Raw genomic sequence first — 22,129 nt, 5'->3', positions numbered from 1 at the left:
GGGCAGAAGTCCTCCTGGTTGGACAAGTACAAAGGCCCTGAGGTAGGAACAAGCCTGGGGTTTTTAAGAGATAGGCTGGAGTGGACTGGAGTGAGCAGAGGAAAAGTAGATGAGGTTTGAACTTGTTATGTGGAACCTCACAGATGGAGGCAAGTGGGGAGACTAGACATTTTAAATAAATTAGTTTCTTGTTCATTTATTCATTGAACAAATAATTATAAGGCACCTCCTATGTGCCAGGCACTGGGATTCAGTGGTGGTCATGACAAGCATTACAATCAGTATTACAATCTAGTCGGCTAGACAGTTTCTACAGTATTAGCCAGAAAAAGACAAAAAGCCTGCTGGGGATAGAGAAGTGACAAAAGACTTTAGAGCAGTCACAGATAAAGTATGTATTTTAATGTAAACCCTAACTTCATTTTCCTTAAAATTTGCCCAACGCTAGACTTGTGATTTGTGGTTGTCTGAGGAAACCAAAAAATGAAGGGATATTAGAATTCATCAACTCTAAGTGACAGAAACTAACTTATGCAAAAATTAATAGCCAAAGTAATCTTATTAGCTCATATAACTGAAAAGTTCAGAGGTGTTTCTGACTTAAGATTTGGCAGGACCCAAGAGCTCACATGACTCATCAGAACTTGGTCTCTGTCTAGTTGTTTCACTCTTGAGTTGAGACTTGACATTGGACCAGCCCAGAATCTCTGTAGAAAAAGTCTCCCTTCTCAGTAGATGCAGCAGAAGCCCCAGGGCAGTCTCTTATTGGCCTGGATGGGTCATGTGCCTACCCTGAACCAACCATCTTGGGGTTGAGGAAGGGTGGTGAAGTGTTCTGATTGGCCAGGGCTGAGATGTCCACCTGAAGTTGCAGGAGTAGAATCAACACCTTCCAAACTACTGAATGAGAGGAGGAAGAGATGGTTCCCAAAACAAAAATTAAGGTATTACCAAAAGAAGTCTACAGCCGGTGGAGCAGACAGCCAAACCTTTCAGAGGAACCAGATGAGCAGCCTTGGGGCTACAGGGGTTGCTTTCCTGTTCCCAGCCCCTACTAGGGGTATTTTCCAGGCCCTACCAACATGTTAGTTCCCCAGAAGCCAGCAAGAAAAAACAGCTTGAATCCACAGAAGTGAAATGACTCACCCAAGGTCACACAGCTATTAAGGCAGAGCCAGGCTTCACACTCAGACTGTCTCCCTGCCTCCTGAATCCCAAGGGCTGGAAAAATAACTTCTCAAACCAGAGAGAGGGGGGAAGAGAGTATAGCTCAGTCCTGGGTTCAATCCCTGGTACCTCCACTAAATACAATAAACCTAATTACTTCCCCTCCAAAAGTAATAAAAACCTGCTTTGTGTCAAGTCTGGGAGTGTTCCAAAAAGTGCCTATTGAGGGCCAGGCAGTGGGAAACGCTAATACCTACTGAACACTTACCACGTGCCAGACTGTGGAGAGCTCTGTGCATGGGTCCCATCCAGCAGTCCCTGCAGCTCTGAGAGGTGAGTACACTTAGCCTCATTTGCAGATGAGGAAACTGAGGCATGGAGGTCAAATAACATACCAAGTGTCACATAGCTGGTAGGTGGCGTGTCTGGAATCAGAGCCCTTGCAGCTTTCACACTTGTATGCAGCCCCAGTGGAGGGAGGGAGGTGAGGAGGCAGGTGTCGGATGAGAAACATCTCCTGTCTCCAATGAGAAAGCAGCAACATAGTAGGATGAGAAACCGCAGCTAATGTTGAGGACTGAGATGCCCTGGAGACGTCAGGCCCCAAACGGCAGCTGCTACTCACATCAGCCAATTAAAGAGGGGCCAGATATCCAGATTTTTCAAATGCTGGCTCTGATTTTTAAACATCATGAACAAAATAAAACAGGTGTATAGGCCGACGTCCGCCCACAACTTCCCACAGGAGCGGGGATGGCCTGCTTTTAGGTGGATTTATGCTGCTGTCTGGTGGTGGGGTGGGGTAGGCAGCAGTGCAGAGCAATAGGTGGGTTTCCACTTCCACGAGGATATGTCATACTCCCCTTCTATGCTGACTTCTCCTTAGAGGGGTCCTGGGCAGGGCGCCTGCCCCCAACTTTAACCCAAACCCCTTTGATAAATCTAAACATTTCTAGCTACCCTTTTAAACATTATTTTGTAATAGATAATGTATCCATAAAGTAAAGGAAAATAAACAATACAGGGGAAAGCTGACTGGGACCAGTGAGCCAAATCCAGCCTGCCTGTTTTTCTATGGCCCCCATGAGCAGTTTTTTCTTTTTTGGTTTTTGTTTTGATGGTTAGGGGAAGAAAGAGTATTTCCTAACACATGACATTCAACCATCAGCGTTAGTCGTGTTTTATTGAAACACAGCCTCGCCCAGTTATTTGCATATTGTCTGTGGCTGCTTTTGCAATACAGCAGCAGAGTCAAGGGACCAAATGGCTTACAAGACCTAAAATATTTACTATCTGGCCCTTCACAGAAAAAATTTATTAACTCCTGGTCTAGAGTGAAGAGTAAATTGCTCCCCACTCATGTTCCCCCAAGCCCTCAGTTCTTCTCCCCAGAGGCCATCACTTCCACAAGACACTTGCAAGTCCCTGATGAAGGCACAGAGGCATATCTGTCCCTGCTCTTTTCACACAACAGGTAGAATATTACATACACAGTTCTGAGACAGTGTTATATCAATGCTTCCTTATTCCGTTTTACAGCTGTATAGCATTCCGACTTTAGGATGGATCTTTCTTTTATAACTCACTGAACATTGAGGTCATTTTCAGTTCAGGGTAGTACAAACTGCATCAGAGAACTTAAGCCTTTACTCATAGGGGCCAGCAGCCCTGAGGGGTCAATTCCCAAGAATCGAATTGCTGGGTCAGGGGTGTCTGTGTGTTACATTTGATAGCTCATGCCAAAATTGCCTTCCACCAAGGCCATGCCCATTTAAACTCTCAGAACTTTTGAGAGTGCCAGTTTCCCCCACTCTTGCCAACACAGAGTGTTATCAAGTGTTTTGTTCTTTGCCAATCTGATAGGTGGTTTTAATTTGCGTTTCTCTTACTGTATTTCATTGAATCTAAGATACCATTGATTGCAGGATGCATCCTGATTTCAGAGATGTTTGAACGTAAAAATTTGCATCTTAGAATCACTGAAATACAATACGTTGAATGAGACTGGGTATCTTATCCCATTTCCTTACTCAGTACATGGTCCTTTTCCTATTTTTCTTGGGAGACAGGACAGTAGTGGTTAAGAGCTTGGGGTTCAAATCCCAGCTCTGCCACTTACAAGCATGTGACTTTGGGCAAGTTAATTAATCTTTCTGTGTCTCAGTCTCCTCATCAGTAAGATGAGTACCTATCTCATAGGGTAGTTGTGAAGATTAAATGAATTAATATATGAAAAACCCTATGTTCCTGGAACATACTAAATGCTCCACTAATGTTTGCTATGGTTATCATCTTTCCTTTGGGATCTTTTTTCTTAATGAGTTGCAAGGGCTCTTTATAAATTATGGAAATGACATCCTTTTCGTTTCCACCTACCCCAAACCCCTGGTTTTTATTCCTTTTTCCTTGACCACAAAAGTAGCAAATGATACAAAATTCAGACATTACAGTTATAAATTGTATAGGAAGAAGCCAATGGAAATGACCCAGATGTCCATCAGTATAGGAGTAAACGAATTGTACCATTACCCACTACCCACACAGCCCCATCACTTTTTGGCTGTGTATTTTAGCAACTACATCAAACATTAAATCTCTTAATGCTATACTTCAGACACACTCCAGGGGGACATAACTCCCTGTATGTGCCATGAAGTGCCACTAGCAAATGTGTCACACACCCCATCCACCACAGACCCCTTCCAGGGATTCCCTGTCTTTTGGGTGCCTGTGACCCTTCCTGTCAACACTTCATCCCCTTTACTTTCTGTAGTTGGTATTATAAAAGCTGTAGCATGAGGTTGGGGTTTTTTCTTAACTATAAACTGGAAATACAAACATAAAACTGTAGAACGTCATCCACAACCTTGCTACTCAAAGTGTGGTCTGTGCATTGGCATCAGCACCACCAAGAGGCTGTTAGAAATGCAGACTCTCAGCACTCCTCACCCCCACAGAATAGAATCTGCATTTAAACAAGATTCCTAGTGATTTACGTGCACACTAGAGTTTGAGAAGTATTGCTCTAAAAAAATTATACTGTAGGTCTTGTAAAGTATATTGCATTTTTTAGATTTTAAATATACTTTTTCAAATTATTCTTGCCTTTCACCTCCCAGAAAGTCCAAAACTGCCTGGATGTTTTCCCACATTTTTGAGAACGGTGTGTTTGAGTGAATGCTATGGAGCAGTCCAAATCCATATATCTCTTTCCTGGCACACTATGCCAGCTTATTCAGCTGCAGATAACAAAAAATTACCTTTAAGAGCAGCTTAAGCAATAAAGATACTTATTACAGAATACTCAGCCATAAAAAGATTGAAATAATGCCATTTGCGGCAACATGGATGGACCCAGAGATTATCATACTAAGTGAAGTAAGTCAGAGAAAGACAAATATCATATGATATTACTTACATGTGGAATATTAAAAAATGATACAAATGAATTTATTTACAAAACAGAAACAGACTCACCTACATATAAAACAAACTTTTGGTTACCAAGGGGGAAAAGTGGAGGGAGGGATAAATTAGGAGTTTGGGATTTGCAGATACTACTATATATAAAAAGGTCCTACTGTATAGCACAGGGAATTATATTCAATAGCTTGTATACTATTGTATAGTAACCTATACTGAAAAGGAATATGAAAAAGAATATTTATAAGTGAATCACTATGTTGTACACCAGAAAATAACACAACATTGTAAATCAACTATACTTCAATAAAAGAAAAAAAAAGATACTTATTATCTCATGTCTCAAGAAGCCCAACACACCACCTCTCTGGACTCCTCACCTGCAGTCTTGCTGCCGCCCAATTCAATTTTCTCCAGGTAGCCAGGCTGCACTTTGTAAAAATGCAAACCCGTCCACGTTTTGCTTAAAACCTCCCAGGCTCCAGCCCCTTCACCACAGAGGAAACAGCAAGTACCCCAGAGTTAAAAGAACTAGATTCCAAACCTGACTTACTCCTTTCTTGTTTTGAAACCCTGGGAAAGCCATCTTACTCCTCCGAGCCTCAGTGTCCACATCTGACAAATGGAGATAACAGCTACTTTGCAAGGGTCTTTGAGAGCATCAGCATTGTCAAAACAATAATGGCAGCAGCAGCTAATACTTATACAGCCCTCGCTCTGTGCCAAGACTTTTTCTGAATTCTTTAGTTCTACTAGTCATTTAAATCTTCCCACCAATCCAATAAAACAGGACTCTCCTTCCGCATCAGCTGAAGCTACCAGCTCAAGCGCAGAGAGGGGACGCGGGGCAGGAGCCAGAGGAATTCTGTACTGGCTGTGACCTCTGGGGAGAGGCGGAGCCTCTCTGAGAGAGAGCTTCAGAGCGGGGAGAACTACAACTCCCAGCAGGCTCCGCGACGCCTCTGGACTATAATAACCAGCCTGTCCTGGGTTGTCGCGTTGATCCCAGTCCTCCGGCGAAGCGCGCAGCCCAGGAATTCGCTTTATTGTCAATTTTACCGCCAGAAATCCCCAAAGAGAACCAAGGAATCTATGCAAGTAAACATTTGTGAGCATTGTAGATAAGAGGCTTGTGTTTTCATCCTCACTCCTCCACCTGTTAGCTCCAAGTCTTTTTTTTCTCATCTCTAAAATGGGGATATTCCTAGGAGTTGTCTCATTGAGTTTGAGGCTTAAAAGCTGGATATGATGGCTTGGTAAATGCCTGCTCGTCTAGTGTCCCCTCCTCCCTTGGTATCAAAGCCTTTGTCAATGCATTTTATCTCCACAGCAACCCTATGAGGTTGATACTATCACACACATACACACCCTTTTCAAAAGGGAAAACTGATGCCAGGAAGGTTCAAGTTTCTTGCATGAAGTCATACGGCAAAATGAGTGGTGAAGGAGGACTCGAACCCAGAAAGTTTCACTCCAGAGGTGAATTCACCTTAGGAGCCCAACTTCTTCCCTCTTGCTACCTGACATTTTGCAGTGACCCAAAGTCCACCCAAATAATTTCTGTGCTCTTCAAGGTAAACTTGAATCACATGTTACGCAGAATAGGATCAAGATGCTTGCGTGTGTCCAGGGCCAGGAAGAAGTTGCATGTGGCACTTGGAAAGCTGAATTTCACCTGGTTGGAGAAATCTGGGAAAGCTTCCCTGAGGGAGATCTGAGAACTGGAGTGGGTACAGCAAAGGCCCTGAGGAAGGAGAGGACGTGTGTTCCAGAGGACTTGAAAAGGACCAGTGTAGCTGAAAAGGTACAGCAAGTCTCAGAGGTTCGGGTAGTGCCAGGGTCAGGGGACAGTGAGGTGCCCCAGTGCACCCCTTGAGTGGTGGTGCAAGCGCGGAGTCAGGATCTGAGAGTGAAAGCCTCTGTAAATTTAGCCGCATCCTAGTCCTGGCTGTAGGTTCAGGGCCTTGTGGGCAGGATGGCTAACGATTCTGGTTTGCCCTACCTACAGAGTCCTGATTCTGCCTGTTGTCTCAGAAAGATTATACAAGGCCCCCTTTCAATCTGATGATTGTCGCTGTTGGATAATAATTCTGTGGCCACTCAACTTGTAGAGTCTGTATTTTTATCCAATGGGAATGGACAGCCACTGGAAGTTTTAGCTGGAGGGTGTCTTGAGCAGACTCTGGCTGACATGTGGAGAATGGAATACGGGGGCTGCTGGGGTCATCCAAGTGGAAGACAAGGGGAGCCTAGGAGAAGTGGATGGAGTAGAGAGATGCTTGGGAGACATTACTGTCAGAACAAGGTGATGAGTTGGATGCACTAGGTGAGGGCTTCCAGCTCTCTTGTTCCTCTACTGAAAGTCATGATCCTTTCTATGCTAGTGTTTAGCTGTGTCACCTTGAGGCAATTCTTTGACCTCTCTCAGCCTCAGTTTCCACATCCATATAAGGGCTTCTCAGACCATTAGAAGAGGAGGAGTCACTTCTTGGATTTAACATTTGCAGATATATGTCCCCAGGGCCTTTGCACATGCTGTTCCCGCTACCTCCTTCTCATCATTCAGGTCTCTGTTGAAATGAGACTACCTTAGGAGGCCCTCTCTGACCACCCCTTCCCTGGTTTACTCTTTCATAGTTATGTTCTTCCTTATTTGTTTACTTGCATTCTATCTTTGACAAGAATGTAAGCCTATGAGAAAAGGGACTTGCTTCTTCAAGGATGATCCATCCCCAGCACCTGTCACAGAGTCTGGCACATAGTAGCTGCTTGGAAAATATCTGATTGAATGAATGGATTGAGTGAATAAGTGAACAAATGAATGAGTGAATGCTTTCCCTACCACCGTAATGCCCCCAAATCATTTAGCTGCACATCACCAAAGCCTCCTCCTGCCTGGGAGCATTGATCTTGGAAGCAGTACATCTGGCCTGGGTTCAAATTCTGACTCAGCCACTTAACAGCTGAGTTTAGATAAATCGTTTAACCTCTCTCGGCTTCATTTTTCACTTTAATCTCGACCTGGCAGAAATGTTGTGGGGATCCAACTAGATAGGAAAATGCCTGAGTGAAAAACGCTGTTTTTTAAAAATACATTATAAATCTGCATCTATTTATTTATTTTTTTAATTGAAGTATAGTTGATTTACAATATTGTGTTAGTTTCAGGTGTCTATCATAGTGATTCAGTTTTGTTGTTGTTTTTTTTTTTTTTCAAATTACATTCCATTATAGGTTATTACAATAGGAACTTTTTTTAAAGCTTTCCTTTCTTTTTCTTTCACAGTCACACCCTTCCAAGTCTTATCACCCTTGTCCTTCTCACCAAACACCTCAATACCTCCCTTGCACCCAAGTCTGGAGGGCCTTGCAGGTTGCTGGGCCCTCACGCAAGCAAATATTTCCTCTCTAAAACGGCAGAAAAAAAACCTTCCCGACAACGGGTCGCGCGGTCCGCGGAGCGGGCGTCAGCGCGTGCGCGCACGCATGCGCAGAAAGGCCCGGGGAACGGGCGGGGGGTGAAGAAGGGGCCGGCCTTTGAGCGACAGCGACGCAAGATGGCAGCCACCACGGGCTCGGGTGAGCAGGGGCGCCGGGCCCAGCCGGCCGAAGGGGCAGGGGCTTGGGTCGGGGGCCGGGGACCCGCAAAGGCCCTTGCTGCGGGGCCAGAGCCTCTGCACTGCCTCTGTCCGCTGAGCTTCGTGGCGGCGACCCGGGCGGCCTGAGTGGGGAGGAGGAGCAGGCGGTGGCCGGAAGCACGGGCGGGGGCCTGACGGGCCTGTGGGCGGCGCGGCGAGGCCCAGAGGCTCCCCCGGGCGGCATGAGGGCCCCGCTGAGAGGAAGGGCCGGGCCCTGCGGCGCTGCTGAGCTGCCCGAGCGGGCGAGGGGCGAGCCCAGAGACATTCCCGAGGAGACTGGGGCTGATGGTTCTGTGGGGGAGATCGAGGGGTCCCCTAGAGGAAAAGGAGGCGCCCCAACACAGATGGAAGTCCTTTATTGGGTGCTGGGTGTCCGGGCGAGGGGAGGAGCCTTGGGATGTCCGTTTGGCGGGGACTTAAGAGAAGCCCCTCAGGATGGATGGAAGAAGGAAGATGGGATCCTGGGGGATGACTGAGAGAATTCCCCATTGATTAAGGGAACAGCTCCAGCGTTAGTTTTGGAAATGGGATTAGCTGAGGAAATTTCTATGTTAATTAGAAAGGGGGAGTCTGGGGGTGGCTGCTTTTGGAGGGGATTAGGGGCATCTCCACAGGATACATGAGAAGGGGAAAAAGATTTCTCAGATTCCAGAGGGATTTTATTGGAGCAGCCGATAGTGAAATGACCCCGTCGTTACCAGGCCCGTATTGAGGAGATAGATGTTAGTTGTAGGAGGCAAGCTCTGAGTAGGGCAGTTGGTGGAAGCTTGCGATATAGGGTGTAGAACAGACGTATTGGGAGCCCTGGAGGTGTCTGTTTGGGGGACAGCTGAGGGAAGCCCCATGCAGCGGATGACTGTGGAAAGGTCAGGTTTCAGAAATGTTTCTCTTCAAGAAGAAAAATCTCCTTTATTGGGTGATGGAAGCATACACTAGGAGTGTCTTTTTTGGAGACTGTCATTCCCTTCCACTCTTTTGGATATTTGTAACAGATATGTGGGTTCAGCTCAGAAGTTCCCCATTGGCTGGATGGTCATGGGGAAAGGAGCAAATAAAATGGAAACCCTTGGGTGACTGGAGAAGAAGGCTGAGCAAACCCCCACTCCTCTGGGATGGGCAAGAGAGAATCAGAGGGCTACACTTCGGGCCAGGGGGAGTTCTTCTAGTCTCTGGTAGGTTAAGGGAAGCAACATTTCTTTTGAGACTGGATTCCCTGTTCTGTGCTCCTAAGATGTGCCAGAGGATCCAATCCTGAAGGGTCTGTTTTAGAGTTAACACTTGCAGTTGGTCATCAGGGGGTGAACACAGATGGCCTTCTGGAGGAAGCAAGGTGAGGATTGGCAGGGAAAGTCCCCCAAAGGACTGATGAGGCAAGAGAGTCTGATCCTGAAGTGCGGAGTATCTCCCTTTTGGTGAGGAAGTTGTTCCCTGAGGTGCTTGGCAGTAAAGTTGGCCAATGAAGTCCTCCCAGATGAGGTGACAACGGGTAGCCTCTGATGGAGGAAGCAAACAGGCCCACCCGCCGGGGTACTGAAATCCTCTGGCTATTTAAGGCCACAGCAACAGCTCTGTTAGGAGAGGGTTGGTGACCTAAAGTGAACAGGGTGAGAAGAGTCTCCAGGATGCTGCTCCTCTAGTATCCCAAGGAGCCATCTTTGATTGTTAGAGTGGGAATAGAAGGAACTGGAAGTAGGAGCTCTGACTGAAGTCACCTACCACAAGCTGCCTTGTACACTCAGAGCAATGGGGTCTTGCTGGAGGACAGAGGAAACCACACATCCTTTTCCTAGATTTTGTTTCTAATTGGAGCAGTGCTGAGTCAATTCAGTTACCAAGAGACTGCCACAGACATTCTCAGCAGAGAGAGGCTGAGTCAGGCCAGACTGCTGTGGGAAACCTCTTCAGTGGAGTAACCCCCCTGCCAGGTTGCCATGAACTGGGGGGTACAATGTGCCCATAGCAGCCAGTGTTATGGTAGTATTGCAACTCAGCCATGTTGGCAATCACTTGAGATTGGCTACCTATAATCTGGTTTAACAGCTACTTAATTCTAACTTCTTGAGGCCTTGCCAACTGAAGAGTGCTTCATAGATGCCATGGTGGCCAGATAAACATCATCAGCTGCTGTCTAGTGGCATACAAGAGCATTTGGCATGGTTTAGAGAACGTGGAACTGGTTTTGAGTTGCCCTAAATGGGCTTCCTAGAACTCCTTGTCTGTTTATTCAACAGGTATTTATTAAGGGTTGCTGTGTCCCGTTGTGAACAGTGAACAAGATGGACATAGCCCCTGTCCTGGAGGAGCTTCTATTTGAGGCAGGAAGAAGTCCATTAAAAGAGAAAATAATTAAGAAGATTTGAGATAACAGTAAATGCTTTGAAGGAAATTGTGTGATGTGATAGAGTCTGGAGAGGGGGTCAGGGAAGACTTCTCCAAGAGGGAGCATTTGGACTGAGACAAACGATGGAAGGAGCCAACCATGCAGTGTGCGTCACAGGTGGGGGCTGGGAGGGGTGGTGGAGTGAGTACAAAGGCCGTGTGGCAGGATCGAGCTTGGCATGTTGAAAGAACAAAATAAAAGCCTTGGTGTGCAAAGGAGGCTTGTTAAATAAATGAGTTAGAGAGGTACTGCTTTACATTTTACTCATTGTGGAGGGAAGCCATTGAATAAGTACCTGGTCTAAAGTAGGCATTCAGTTAAGTATTTGTTGAATGAATGAATGAATGAATGAGAGTCTTAAAAAGAGGGGAATGACAAAACCTGACCTGTGCTCGCAGGCAGTGAGAGGCATGCAGAGTGCTAAGTGTGGAAGCAGAAAGATCTTATTTGGGTTAAACTAAAATGAGTGTACAGGCCTTTCTGCTTTCTAACCCTGGGAAGTCTTTCAGGTGTGGTCAGGGGCCCTGAGGCCTTCCTTAGTCAGGTTTAGAATAAGCCTCTTGATTAGTCTGTGCCCTGGTTGCCAGGAAACAGCTTTGAAGCCTTTGAGTTCCTGTAAGGGCTGAACTTAGTTTTTTGTGGTCACTGCTTTCAACACTTGGTGACAACACCTTCCCACCTCCCTTAGTTCTGCAATGTGTGATTTGTGCATAGATCTTGGAGGGTGAAGTGTGGAAAGCCCACCAGAATCCTCAGGTTGCCCATGCTCTGACAGGTGACTTCCTCCTGCCTTGGCCGGGACTGCAGGATCTTAAATAGTAACCCTTGACTGCCAGGTCTTTCCTCTCACCCAGCATCCCACAGGCTTCCCTGACAGTTAACCCGAAATTGAGTGCCAGAAGAGTAAGCCTTTTACATTTTAAATTTTCATGCGTTGGGAGTGCTGTATACACACACACACTCCACTTATGAACATTTAACCAAATGGGCAGTGGACGTTACGTAGTCTTCCATTCCACTCAAAGATGGAGCTGGAGCTGGGAGGCGAGAACCTGTAGTCTTAGCTGGTCTCGTTCCCGTAGGTCTCCCTTTGTGAGTGTCCTACTGTGCCAGCTGTAGCTAAGTGCCTCTTATACAACATGAGCCCTGCATTGGAGAGAACTTCTTCTTGTATGCTCAGCTGAAGAAACAGCAGTCTGCTCCAGTGATGGAGGGGAAACTCTGTTGGGCCAGTACAACCTCTTGCTCCTCTTAGGGATTGCCAAGGTTAATTTTGATGGTCGTGATTTTCCCCTTCATGACATCTATAAAACCACCCTCTTCCTCCCACCATATTCTTTTCCTCTCTCTCCCTCTCTGTCTCACCTGAAGGGTAGGCAGCTCTACAGTAGTTTGATAAAAGCAGAGTAGAAAATGTAAAGTAAGAAATCTTCTTTAATTCTGAAAGGTCCCAGGGAAGTACAGAGCAGCACATCTGGTGAAGCAGAGATGTTAACACTATTACCTTTATATTATGTATAGTGCTTAAGAGTTCTCCAAGTATTTTGACTTACCTGTTATGACATCTCATCCAACTCTTCATAACCTGGTGAGCTAACCAGGGGAGGCGTTGGCCCCACAGTATTCCTGAGGGACATTGGTGGCTGGCTGAGGAATGGTGACACTCAGATTAGAGCCCAGGAGTTTTTGACTCCAGTTCCCTCCGCAACGTGCTCCAGTACCTTAGGAAGGGAATGGAAGGGCATGGATTTGGGCACATGCTCTTTCTCAGCCTTGGCATGTTTAATCTTGGTGAGAGAACAGGCTTTAATGAGAAGCTTCTGCCACCTGTAGCAGGAACTCTTTACAGGAGCCCTGGCCACTTTTTATCCCATTCTGGGTAGTGTGCTACCACTCTTTTACGAGAGTGAAGTCATTTCTAAGGAAGCTCTTGCTTATACCTTATACTCATAACTTGCACTCATTGGGCTTAGTCTCCCTTCATAGCATGTACAAAGTAAGTTATTGTCTTCATTTACGTGCGACCCCTTCAGACTTCTTTTCAAGCTGCGCTTCTTGGGCTTACTATATGCTAGATGCTGTATTAAATACATCATCTTGTTTCTGACAGCAGCTCTTTGAAGCAGGTATCTGTTATAAGGCTGGGGAAACTGAGGCCCAAAGAGGAGAAATGACTTGCCTGAGGCTAAGAGCCAGTGACTTGCAAACCAGGGTACAGAACCAGCACAGTTCTGCTTCAGGACATATGCTCTGGGCCATATTACCATTTTTCCAGCCCCCATTGCCTGTTCTCCAGCTAGGCATCTCAAGTTCCTTCAGCCATTGGCAGGTCTGTTGACATTCCTGCCTTGGCAGATTAGTCCTTTTGTGGGTAGCTAGTAATGATTGCCAGGTAGGAGTCTTTCTTCATAGTAACATTCACCCCGTCACAAGTCCAGTAGGTGTAACCCCAAAATAGATGCTAAATCCTCCGTCTCTCCATCTCCATTCTTGTCATTCTTGTCCTACCAGAACTGTCTTTCTCTTGCCTAGAAGGCTGAGAAAGACAGTTCCATTCTCCATAGAAGAGGCAGAACGATCTCTTACAGACAGAAAACAGAAACTGCCACTCACCTGCAGACAGCCTTTCCCACTGCACTTAGAATAAAATCCATCTCTTTTCTGTGACCCACGAGGCCTTCTGTGGTCTTGGCCTTACCTACCCCAGACCTCCTGTAATATGCACCTCTGCTCTTGCTCTGCCTGCTTCTTCTTCAGGCCTCAGCTCTCCAGAAAGGCCATCCCTGCCCCTACCCCTTTCAGTATAGTCTTCTCACTCATTATCACATCCCTATTCTGTTCTCCACTAAAGTGCTTAACCTTGTCTGAAGGTTTCTTGTTTGTTTTCTTGCCTATTTTCTGTACCTTTCCAGTAGGGCAGAATTCTGTCTTGTTCTCTGCTATGTCCCTAGCACCCAGCATAGTTGCTGACATATAGAAGATGCTCAATAAATATTGACTGTTGGAATGAATTCATCCAGGGTCTCATCTTAATGTAGCCAAATATATAAATTTGACATATTTGGAGAAACAATGTATCTGATAGAGCAGAAGCAAAAGTGCCTGTTCAGCCTTTCAAAAAGGAAAGCTCCTGTCCTGATTAGTTGATATTTATAGAGGGACTTGAGCAGAGAATTAACTCTGTCCTCTCCTTCCCTATCTGTCCTGACACACTTACCATATCTTATTCTTTGACTCCATCCCCGTCAGAGAAAATTTGATCTTTGGCCTTAGTCATTCTAGCAGCAGAGAAATACAGGGTCTTGCATTTTGTCACCAGCTGTTTGTTGTCACATTGTCTGGACTGTAAAGAATAATGGATTGCCACTGTTTCTTCCCCCTAGCAGTGATTCTCAAGCTAGTGTGCATCAGAACCTGGAGGGCCCGTTAGATTGCTAGGCTCCACCCTCAGTTTCAGATTTGATAGTTCTATGGTGTAGTTAGTATTCTGGTGTGTGGCCTGAGAATTTACATTTCTAGCAAGTTCCCAGGTGATGTGCAGGCTGCAGTTCTGGGGACCATACCTGGAGAAGCACTGCTATAGAGAAGGAGAGAAGAAATATGCTCTTCTGGGCAGGCACTAACTAGGCAGCCAGACTGCACTTGCCAGTCAGTTGCTCAGACATAAGAGTTAACTGCCCCTAACTGTCTATCCACTTTTCAAGAACACTGAATCAGATGTATCACCTTCTAGGCCTCCTTATTTTCCAGAATGGTAGCAGCACCAGACTCCCAGCTTAGTTCAATGTCTTCCCTGAATGGGCAACCAAAACAGTTTCAACTAGCAGCTTTCTTTCCAGGAAAACCTGTGAGGCTCTGCCATTTTAAATCAGGACCCAGGCCAGGCCAGGGTTTTCAAAGATTGGCATATTATGATAGCTGCTGCTTTGTGGCCATGATTTTCCCAAAAAGATGTTTTAAAGGGCTTCAAAATCCCTTTGTACCACAAATATTTTCGTATGTTGCTGTGTTTCAAATTACTGCATTAAATGCTTTACTGTGACGTGGTGTAAAACCCTATCAAGTATTCATGTTTTTTCAACTTGGTTGTCGTATTTTCTTTGTAATATCCTACAGCTGCTGGCTTTTCAGTTTATATTTAGCTAAGAGAATAACTGGCTGACTTTTGATACTGACACAGATCCAGGAAAAATTCTTCTGGAAAGAAGAATTCTGAAGTAGCAGGAACAAATGTTTTCTTTTTAAAAATCTTGGATTTCTGTGATATTTTAGCACCTTGGTGAAATTATCTTAACATTTTCATAGTTAACTTTTTAATAGTTACAGTTTATTAAGATTAACAAGAGTCCATTTTTATATCCTCTGGATTGTCACTTGAAGCTGTTTCTCCAGCTGTCTTTTAGGTGTCAGGTTCACACAGAAATTTTAGGAATCTTAAAATGTAGGTTGATTCAGTGGATTAAAGTGCCATAGGAAGAAAACATGTTAGAGTATTACTGAGTTTTTCTGATCTATTATGGTTTCTGACATATGTGGATTTAATTTTTTAATGCATTCACTGAAATCTTTTGTTCAAATTAATGTATCATGACTTTGAGCTTATTCTCTCCATTTGGGATGGGATGAAATTCTCACTGTGACTGCTACACTCGTAAGGTCTACAGGATCGCTGAATTCCACCAATATTTAGATTTACGTCACTGGAGTAGCCCCTGAGGTTCTAAAGCAAGGGTGTGGTCAGGTCATTTGGAGCTAAATGCTCTTGCTTTGTAGATAATATTAATGTATTAATTTTGTATACAGTTTCTAAATGGCTTGTAATATCAGTAATATTCTCTCATATATATTTTATGAAACAAAGTTTAATTTGTAGTGAAGAATCCTTGTGTGGTTTGAGCAAAAAAACCAGTTGTCCCTCATTAAAAACAAAAAAAGTAAGTTTCCCTAAAAGTCTCAATCACATTTCATTTAAAAATAAAACTACTTATCAAATCTTAATTATCTCAAAATAAAAACCTTAGGTGTCTCAGTTATATGGTATCACTGTCCAATATTTTGGCCACAATAGACTATATTAGAGTTTACAGTAGGAAAGGAAGAGATACTGCTTTTTCTTCAATCAGGAAACATTTATCAAGTATTATTACTTGCCAGGCAGCACACCAGATTCTGGAGAGGTAGGACTGAATGAGTCACAACTGCAACTTGAGAAGCTTCAAGAGTGAGTCAGACAAAAAAAGAAAATGAAATTTAAAGAAGAAGAAAATGTACAGCGGAGACATTATGTGAAGGTGAAGGAACATTGTGGCAGGGAGGATCCTGAGAGGACCTCTGCAGACCGCCCCGCTCCTAATTGAGGATAAGTGTTTCTTCTTAAAATCATCACATTCAGAATGTAATGTATAACTTTCCTTGGGCTATTTAAAATCCATGCTAAGCCCCTTTGATAATCTTTATAATATTAGAGTCCCTTTTAATAGTGCTGTGAATGTTTCCCTGCTGTATTTCCAGAAATAAACCAGAGTTAGAATTTTGAGCATTATTCATTCTGAAAAAATATCCCTAGCTAACACCCAGCCACCCATTCATTCATTCAGCAAGTATTTGAGTGCATGCTCTGGCAAAGCCCTCTTTTAGGTGTTGGAAATTCAGCAGTGAACAAAATAGATGAAGTTTTACTCTCATGGAGCTTGTGTTCAGATGGGAGAACAGACAGTAAACAGCTAATGAAGTGAACATGAATACTGTACATTTAAAATGTCAAGTGGTAATGATGCTGTGAAGAAAAATAAAGCAAGATAAAGGAATGGGAAGTTAGACCTTAGGTGAAGAATAAGGGAGCCAGCCAGCCATTCCCAGCTCTAGGACAGAAAATTCCTGGGTGAGGAAACAGCAAGTGCGAAGGCAAAAAATCAGGTTGCATTTTCAAGAACTTCAGGAAGGCTGGTATGGCTGAAGGAGGGTGAGGGAAGGAGGGTGAGGGAGCAAGGGAAAGGGTGGCAGGAAATGATTGGGGAAGCACGTGGTGCTCTGTACTGAGGTAAGGAGTTTGGATGCTAGTTGTAAGGGGAAGCCAGTGGAGGGCTTTGAGAAGGGGAGTGATGGGAGCTAACTTATCTTTAAAAGGCTCGCTCTGGAGAATAGACGGTAGGTGGAAACCAGGTAAGACCAAGAAACTGGTCAGGAATCTGAGGCGGCATGGACTACAGTGATCACAGTGGGGATGGTGAAAATAATCATATTTGGGATATATTTGGAAATGGGTTGGATGTGGGGTGTAAGGAAAAGATAAGAATTCTTATCATGACTCCCAAGATTTCTAGCCAGAGAAACCTGTGCCATATACTGAGATTGAGGAGTGGGTAGTTTCTGTTTTTTGAAGAGTGCAGGGGAGTTTTGTTTGGGGTGGTTTTAACTGTGTTTGGAGGTCAGGAAGGTGAGGCCAATCAGACAGTGAAGTGGGGACAGAACCTGAGGCTGAGGAAAGAAAGAGTTAAAGGAGGGTGCTACCGAGAGTTCCAAGAACTTGGGGTGGTGGCTGAGAATTGACCATATGAGGGATGTGGCTAGAGGGTGCTGCTTGGTGTCCCTGACAAAAGCAGTTTTGGTGAGTGACTACGTGAAAAAGCCTGATTAGAGTAGGTGTGAGTAGGGTGAAGAACTACAGACAAGGAGTCTAGACAGCCCTTGAAGTTTTTTTGCTAAAAAGCAACAAAGAAATGAGATGGTAGCTAAGAGGAGATACGGGATCAAGTAAGGGATTTTTATTTTTTATTTTATGATGGATATACAGTGTGCTGATGAAGGTGATTACTACTCTGTCAGGTATTTCGCAAAGTGCTTTACAAGTTTCACTTCATTTATTCTCCCTCATTGACACTTGAGAGGGCAGGGAGTGTTGGGATCGTGGTTTTGGTGAGGTTCAATGTAACTTGCAGTCACACAGCTAGATTACTGGAAAGTTGTGGAATAAGGACTTGGTCCTAGGTCTGTGCTCTCAATCCTCTGCTAAAAAATTATAGAATTTTCTCTACAGTGTACTCTGATTCTTATTTGTGGAAGATAACCAAGCCATTACTCCGACCAGCCTTTTTAAAATAGAGTGGTCAGCCAGGTATCCTTACATTCTTGATTCTGCTTCCGTGTCATCGAAAGATCATTTATGTGAGTGCACACACCCAGGGAAGTGTGGTTGACTTTATCTTTCATAAAATGGAATGTGCATACCTTTTTATCCTTTGCTCAATTTTTTGATTTTTTAGCAAATATTTATCCAAAGCCTACCAGGTAAAGGCCACATGTTTGTGTGTGTGTGTGTGTGTGTGTTTCTGAAAATGGGAACCATCACCACAGTTGTGCAAAGTAGTATGTGCTGCCTTAAGTCTCTTAGCATTCCTTATTTCCCACCTTTCTCAGCCTATAAGAAGTTCAGTAATGTGTTGTGTCGTCACATCATTTGCTATAAGCAAATGCTTCTGGCTTTGTATCCTGAGATGTTAGTAGTAATACATCCTAACCTGGCCTCTAATCCTTCAGCCTAGCCTGAACATTACCCAGTAGATTTGCCTTATCTCTTGTCCTGTTGCAGCTCCCCACTAATTAGCCTTAGGATAAAGTCCAGTCCCTCTAAGTAGCACGCACCTCTTTAGCTTTCATCAAATTCAGAGGGGTCTGTGACCCCCCCTCAAAGATTAAGAATCATTGTCCTCTGATTATATTTCTCTCATACGTTTTGATACTGTTTTGTTTTATTGAACTTTGTATACAGTGTATATCTTGTTTCCAGGGTGAGACTTATACTCTGATTGGGAGGCTCCTGGTTTTTTTTTCATAGCACCTATAAGGTCTAACATGGTGTTGAGTAAATGTTTGATAATCATTATACTGAAAGGAGATGTGTGTACATATTTGTTACTGACAAATCTGCGGGTAGGGAAGTTTTGACAACCAGGTAAAGAGCTTAGCTAACTTTTTAAAAAACTGCAGTCCTGAAATGTGTGGATTTTTGCTTGTAAATGTGAGAGGAGCTCAATTTTTTACACATGAAACATGGTGAACCCTACCTAGATGGTTCCTTACCAGATAGAGTTCAGTATACCAGCTAATCGGGTGCTAATCAGTCACTTCTGTTTAAATATCAGAAAAAGCTAAGTGAATCACTGCACAATTTGTAAATTTTTGCAGTTCCTGATTTTTGCTGGCTGTTATTATTCCCCATACTTCACTTTTAATCAATTTTGAGTGAAAATAGAAGTTTATAGCTTAGGAAAAAAATGAATTAAAATATAAGTCCTCTTTAAAAGCTATCCACTTTGTGGACTTCTATTCTTCAAGATTTAGTTACATAAAGATGAACAGTGTGCTTAACTGTCAGATGCCAGATTAGCGCGTTTATCAATCTTTTCTTACCCTCTGACAGAAGAAAGGGTTTAAAATATCCTCTGAGCTAAACCTAGGGTGTTAGGGCGCAAACGGATTTTTGAGAACAATTAAGTGACCTCAAATGTTGTAAAATGATGGTCCATAGCACAATCTGACCCACAGACATTTGGTCAGAGCAAAGGATTGACTGTTCCCTTTAGGCAGGATGTGTATTCTCCAGCTCACCTCGGTTCTTAACACTCCCTGTTGTTGTTGTTGTTGTTGTTGTTGTTGTTGTTGTTGTTGTTGTTTTATTGAGTTATAGTCAGTTTACAATGTTGTGTCAATTTCTGGTGTAACTACCTGTTGTTTTGAACCAGACATTAAAGACATTTGCAGAGCCATACCACTCTCCTCACTGTGTTCTTCGGAACATACGTTATCTTAAAATGTAATGGTTTGTTGTGGCTAGTCTTAAATGAATGAAATATTTTTATAATTTGTCAGTTTTAATTTCTAATTTGGTAAATATCAGTAGCTATCTCCCACAATAAACAAATCTCTTTGACATCTTCAGTAATTTTTAAAAGTGTAAAAGGGTCTTGAGATCAAAAAAAGCTGAGAACTGCTGGTCAAATGGAATAAATGCTTATTGTCATTAATCAGTACATAGTACAACTATTCTGATAGTTATATGTATGTTCCAACTCTTGCTTGGAATATTTCTAGACTGCCCAACAGATATGGCCAATCCAAAGTTTTTCACTTAATTAAGCTGTTTTGATGCCTGTTTTATAGTTGAATCAAATTGAATCATCCTATATGGTCAGTATAGAAGTAACAACAAAAAGCTGATTTTGTCTTCTGTGGTGCTCAGTTACTATTCTAAATACTAACCTAAAGTAAGTTTAACTGACTCATTTTTTGTTGTTCAGTTGTATATATGGGCTTTGCACACTTTGTTTTTAAGTAATTGAATGTCTAATCCAATGGAAATACCTGTTGGAAGTACAGGATTCATTTCTAATATATTTTCCCTACTTCACAATTAAAAAAATCAAACATCAGAAAAATGTAACTTGAATTCACTCCCTGTTTTGAAACTAATACCAATGAGCTTGTGATATTTGGATTAAGATTTCTTAAGCAGACCTGTTTGTTAGATGAAGAGGGAACATTTCCAGCCATAAGGATGTTCTTTGCTAAGGTCTACAAAAGCAACAGTTACACCAGGAGTAATTAATCCAGCCTGGCTTAAAGATCACTCTCTTCTCTCTTCTCTCTTCTCCTCTCTCTCTCTCCTCTCTCCTCCACTCTCTCTCTCTATCTCTCTCTCTCTCTCTCTCTCTCTCTCTCACACACACACACACACACACACAACCACACAATGTTTTTTATGAAATAGAGGTCACACGTGTAACTTCATTCAACAAGAAGGGCTCAGCCATGGGAGCTGTTGTTCATTTGACTTGAACAAGTTTTGGTAACAATAAAAAACATGGACCACTTAAAAGTTAGTCACTTAAGGAATACAATTAAGTGAGATCCCCACTCTCAGAGAATCCTTGATCCTTTAATCAGGTGTCATATAACGGAAGCCCTGAGAAGGAGAGAGTATGACTGATGTAACTTACCTGGGGGAAGAGGGTTCCAGGCAGAAGGAAAGAGTTTTGTTGATCAAATAACACAAGATCATGGTTTAAAAAAAAAAGTCAAAACATAGAAAGGGGGTTGGAATCACCCATAATCTTTGCACCCAGAGATAACTGCTATTACCATCTTAATCTCTATCCTTTCCAAGTTTCTTAAGATGTCACTTAGCATCTGTATTAGTTCACTAGGGTTGCCATAACAAAATCCCACAGCCTGGGTGGCTTAAACAATCAAAGTTTATTTGCTCGGAGTTCTGGAGGCTAGAAGTCCAAGATCAAGGTATCAGCAAGTTTGGTTTCTTTTGAGACCTCTCCTGTTGGCTTGCAAGTGGCTGCCTTCTCGCCATGTCCTCACGTGGTCTTTACTCCAAGCATGTTTGCACCTGTGCTGTCTCCTTTGTACGTCTGAGTTTCCTCTTTATAAGGACACCAGTCAGATTGGATTAGGGCCCACCCTGATGGCCTCATTTTAATGTAATCATCTCTGCAAAGGCTCTGTTTCTAAATACAGTCACATTCTGAGATGCTGGGAGTTAGGACTTCAAGATGTGAACTTGAGGGGGTACAACTCAGCCCATTACACCTTCTTGAACAGGTACCTCAGATATTGGTCAGTCTTCCTATCAGTATGATTCTGTGCTCTTTGGATATTCATTTTTATTAGTTCAGACTTATAAATTAACCAATAGTAACAGCAATAGTAATTCACAGTGGGTTTTTTTTTTCTTCCTCTAAGCCACATTAGTTAGGATTATTAAAGATTTAGATTTAACTCTTTCTGAATGAAAGGCATTGTATTATCTGGCTTTTTGCTTATAATGTCACAAACATCCTTCAATTTTTTGTTTGCTGGAGGAGACTCAGTCCAGTATAGCTGAATAATACAGTTGGCCATTCTGTGGATAAAAAATGCCAGTGTTTTCCAAATGGACCATTCAGGAATGCTTTCAGGTTTTTTTCTGTTTCCTTTCAAGTACCATCTGTACTATTTAATATTATTTTTCAATCAGCTGACTTTTTTGCTTATATTTATTTTAAAAAGAAACTTTTACCATCATTGTAAGTGGAAAATTAGTATAATATTACTTGCCGTAAGTAAGTTGTTCTTAAAAATAAATACATGACCGTAAAATGAAGTGTTTACTCATGTACCACCTAAAATCATCTAATGCACCACTAGCAACTCCATCCTTCTAGTTGCTTAGATGAAATGCCTGGGAGCCATAGTTGACTTCTCTTTCACCGGCAGCTTGACAGCAAATCTTACCAGCTTAGACCTCTAAAATTATGCTGCTTCTCACCACCTTCACTGCTGTCACCATGGTCCGAGCCAGTATGCTCTTTTGCTTGAGTAATTGCAGTAGCCTCGTAGCTTTTTTTGCCCTAGCTGCTTTTACTGTATTCTTCACACAGCAGGCAGGGGGATCTTACTAAAAACTAGTCAGATCCTGTCATTCTTCTGTTCAGGACTCCAGTAGCTTTTTGTGTCACTCAGTAATAGCTGGTGT

General features: G+C 43.2%; 1 protein-coding gene across 1 annotated transcript in view; it reads left to right on the top strand.

Annotated features, from left to right (window-relative positions):
* Positions 1-8,086: 8,086 nt before the first annotated feature.
* Positions 8,087-22,129, top strand: part of UBE2V1 (ubiquitin conjugating enzyme E2 V1) — a 28,459-nt gene continuing 14,416 nt past the window's right edge. Inside the window, exon 1 of the mRNA XM_032461362.1 lies at positions 8,087-8,169. Coding sequence (XP_032317253.1) covers positions 8,148-8,169 — 22 coding nt within the window. The 5' untranslated portion in view covers positions 8,087-8,147. The remainder of the gene's footprint in view (positions 8,170-22,129) is intronic.

Source organism: Camelus ferus, chromosome 19, assembly GCF_009834535.1.
Source record: "Camelus ferus isolate YT-003-E chromosome 19, BCGSAC_Cfer_1.0, whole genome shotgun sequence".
NCBI lineage: Eukaryota > Metazoa > Chordata > Mammalia > Artiodactyla > Camelidae > Camelus > Camelus ferus.
The sequence above is the reverse complement of the archived record's forward strand: the minus strand, read 5'-3'. Positions and strand labels throughout refer to the sequence as shown.